At 54.9% G+C, this 2,588-nt stretch overlaps 1 protein-coding gene across 1 annotated transcript; it reads right to left on the reverse strand.

Moving 5' to 3' along the window:
- Nucleotides 1–360: 360 nt before the first annotated feature.
- Nucleotides 361–1,942, reverse strand: LOC119343801 (glucan endo-1,3-beta-glucosidase 5-like; the record flags this gene model as incomplete). The annotated part of the gene is made up of 2 exons (XM_037614567.1): nucleotides 361–1,723; nucleotides 1,826–1,942. Coding segments are annotated over 2 exons (1,258 nt in total), but the record flags the coding sequence as incomplete, so codon positions are not given.
- Between the last annotated feature and the right edge of the window lie 646 nt (nucleotides 1,943–2,588).

A 2,588-nucleotide genomic window follows, 5' to 3' on the forward strand; every position in this document is an offset into this window, starting at 1 on the left:
AATTGAAGGACAACTTAATTATAATTTGCTCTTGGATGGATTTCCCCATTGCCAATGCCTGCCTGCAACAACACAACCAACTCACACAAGAAGATCATTCATACCGATCCATCCATCATTAACTGGGTCTGGGGAAGGCAAAGCTCAAAGATTGAACGCATTTCCCATTCTCCATGTTGTAGTATTAGTCGGAGGAGGATGGAGGATCTTTGTGCAACACATTCCTCCTGATGATCATATTCATATATTCCCTCCGTCCGGAAATACTTGTTCAAATAATGGATGTATCTAGATGTATTTTAGTTCTAGATACACCCATTTGTATCCATTTCTATGACAAGTATTTCCGGACGGAGGAAGTACAAATGTACAGTTCTAATATAATCCTTGCCGATATGATCAGGGACCTTGACAGCCGATGTACGTATAAAGAAAAGAAAAGAAAAGAAAAGAAAAGAAACAACTAATGAAAGAATTGTTTGGTCCTTTCTTCCTCTCAAGGCTAGGCTAGCAAGCCCCTGAGGTCAGGTGGTGAGCACGCGCGCGTGTCCTCATCAATGGCGATGTCAGAGGGAGGGATGGTCAGAGTGCCACGATGGCGAGCAATGCGAGCATGGCGACGACGGCGCCCCACGCGGCGGCGGCCCTGGCGGCGCCGGAGTCGTCCTGGTGGGTGAGGTCGTGCCGGCCGGTGTCGATCATGATCTTGAAGCGGCAGGTGCCCCGCGACGGGTCGGTGGTGGTGACCACGGAGAGGTTGTTGAAGCCGCAGGATCCCTTCTGCTGGCTGGCTGACTGGAAGAACTGGTTGAAGGCGTAGGAGACGTTGCCCCTGACGTCGAGGCCGCCGCAGGAGGAGCCGGGGCTGAGGCTGGTGCAGTCGGCATACTGGCACGCGTACCCCACGGCGCCCACGATGGCCGGGTCGGTGGGGCTGGCGTCGGGGCGGAGCACGCACCACTGCTTGGACAGGTACCTGACGCCCTTGGCCGGCACGATGCCCTTGCCGCCGGCGAGGCGGAGCGCGTACTTGGGTGAGCCGTCGTAGTTGAAGACGCCCCAGTGGCGCTCGAAGTTGCCGGGGTCGACGCTCTTGGCGTCCTCGTCCAGCAGCGCGAAGACGTAGACGTCGGGCATCTGGGGCCGGCGCGGGGTGCCCTTGCCGGCGACGATGCGGTCGAAGAGGCCCTGGTTGAACTTCTGCGCGCCGGCGGCGTTGGCGTTGGCGTCGCCGTCGGTGGGCCAGCCGATCTCGCCGACGACGACGGTGATGTTTCCGAGGCTGTGCTTGTCGAGCGCGGCGACGAGGGTGTCGTAGTTGGCGTCGAAGACGTTGGTGTAGAGCACGCTGCCGTCCTGGACGCTGGCCTGCGAGGGGGGCGCCCCGGGGGCCGGGAAGAAGGCGTAGTCGCGCGGGAAGTTGGCGTCGGCGTCCATGGAGAGGAAGGGGTAGATGTTGATGGCGAGCACGCCGCCGCTGTCGAGGAGGAAGCGGACGAGGCTGGTCATGAGGGTGGTGATGTCCGGGCGGAAGTCGCCGGAGGAGGGGCGGCCGTCGAGCGACTCGTAGACGTCGGCGTTGAGCGGGACGGTGACGCGCACCTGGCGGGCCAGGCCGGCCTTGACGAGCGCCGCCTGCACGTTGCGCACCGCCGGGAGCGTGGCCGCCTCGAACTGGCCCTTGTACGACTTGAGGAACGGCTCGTTGCCCACGGCCACGAACCTTGATCCATCCATGCATGTCCATCAGTTTGATTTCTCTTTCTTGATTGTTTGAATGAAAAAGAAAGAAGAAGAAGAAGAAGAAAAGAGACGTAATACGTACCGGATGTCGACGCCGTAGTCGGAGACGTAGTGCGAGACGTTGTGCTGCACCCACTGCTCGGCGGCGGCGACGTCCCGGGCGACGGTGGCGAGCAGCTCGTTTGGACGTGTATGCGCGCTCGTTGGAGGAGCTCAAACGACGACGCCCGCATTTAAGGCCCCTTCCTTTGCTTTTTTTTCTTCTAACTAGAACAGTGACCGTGCGTTTGCAATGCTGTGTTAATAAATTCTTATCAAATTCTACCCTTGAATTACCTTATATTTTGATTAGAAGTTTGGTAAGTAAACTGAAGTAGAATTGATTCAGAAGGCAAGTAAATTAAGGTGATTGATATCATATACATGAAAGGTTGGACGAGGAGGTGGTCGGAAGAAAGATGAAATGGGAACCTTACGTTCTTTTTAAGTAGTAGAGATTCCATTCATTCATTCAAAACTTTGTTACATACATTATTCTTTTGGGAAGGTAACAACTTTTTAAGGAAGGCATTACTTCTTCAACCATAAAAGTAATTATGCTCTCTTTTTGCGGGGAATTGATTTTCTCACACCATGCATGTGTGTTTCTGTCTGTCTGAAAGTTTCACGGCCAATATCTAGCTAGTGCCATGTGTGTGTTTCACCCAATATGTGTCACCCGAGCTTTAGGACGGTGGTAGTGGGAGGTCAATGGGAGCAGCAAGAGATCGGGCCTCATAGAGTTTGTTGGGCACCACCAAGCTTCGAGAGCGTGACATGATACATGGGATTGGCGGGATGTACTC

This window comes from Triticum dicoccoides, unplaced genomic scaffold, assembly GCF_002162155.2.
Source record: "Triticum dicoccoides isolate Atlit2015 ecotype Zavitan unplaced genomic scaffold, WEW_v2.0 scaffold141058, whole genome shotgun sequence".
In the NCBI taxonomy this organism is placed as follows: Eukaryota; Viridiplantae; Streptophyta; class Magnoliopsida; order Poales; family Poaceae; genus Triticum; species Triticum dicoccoides.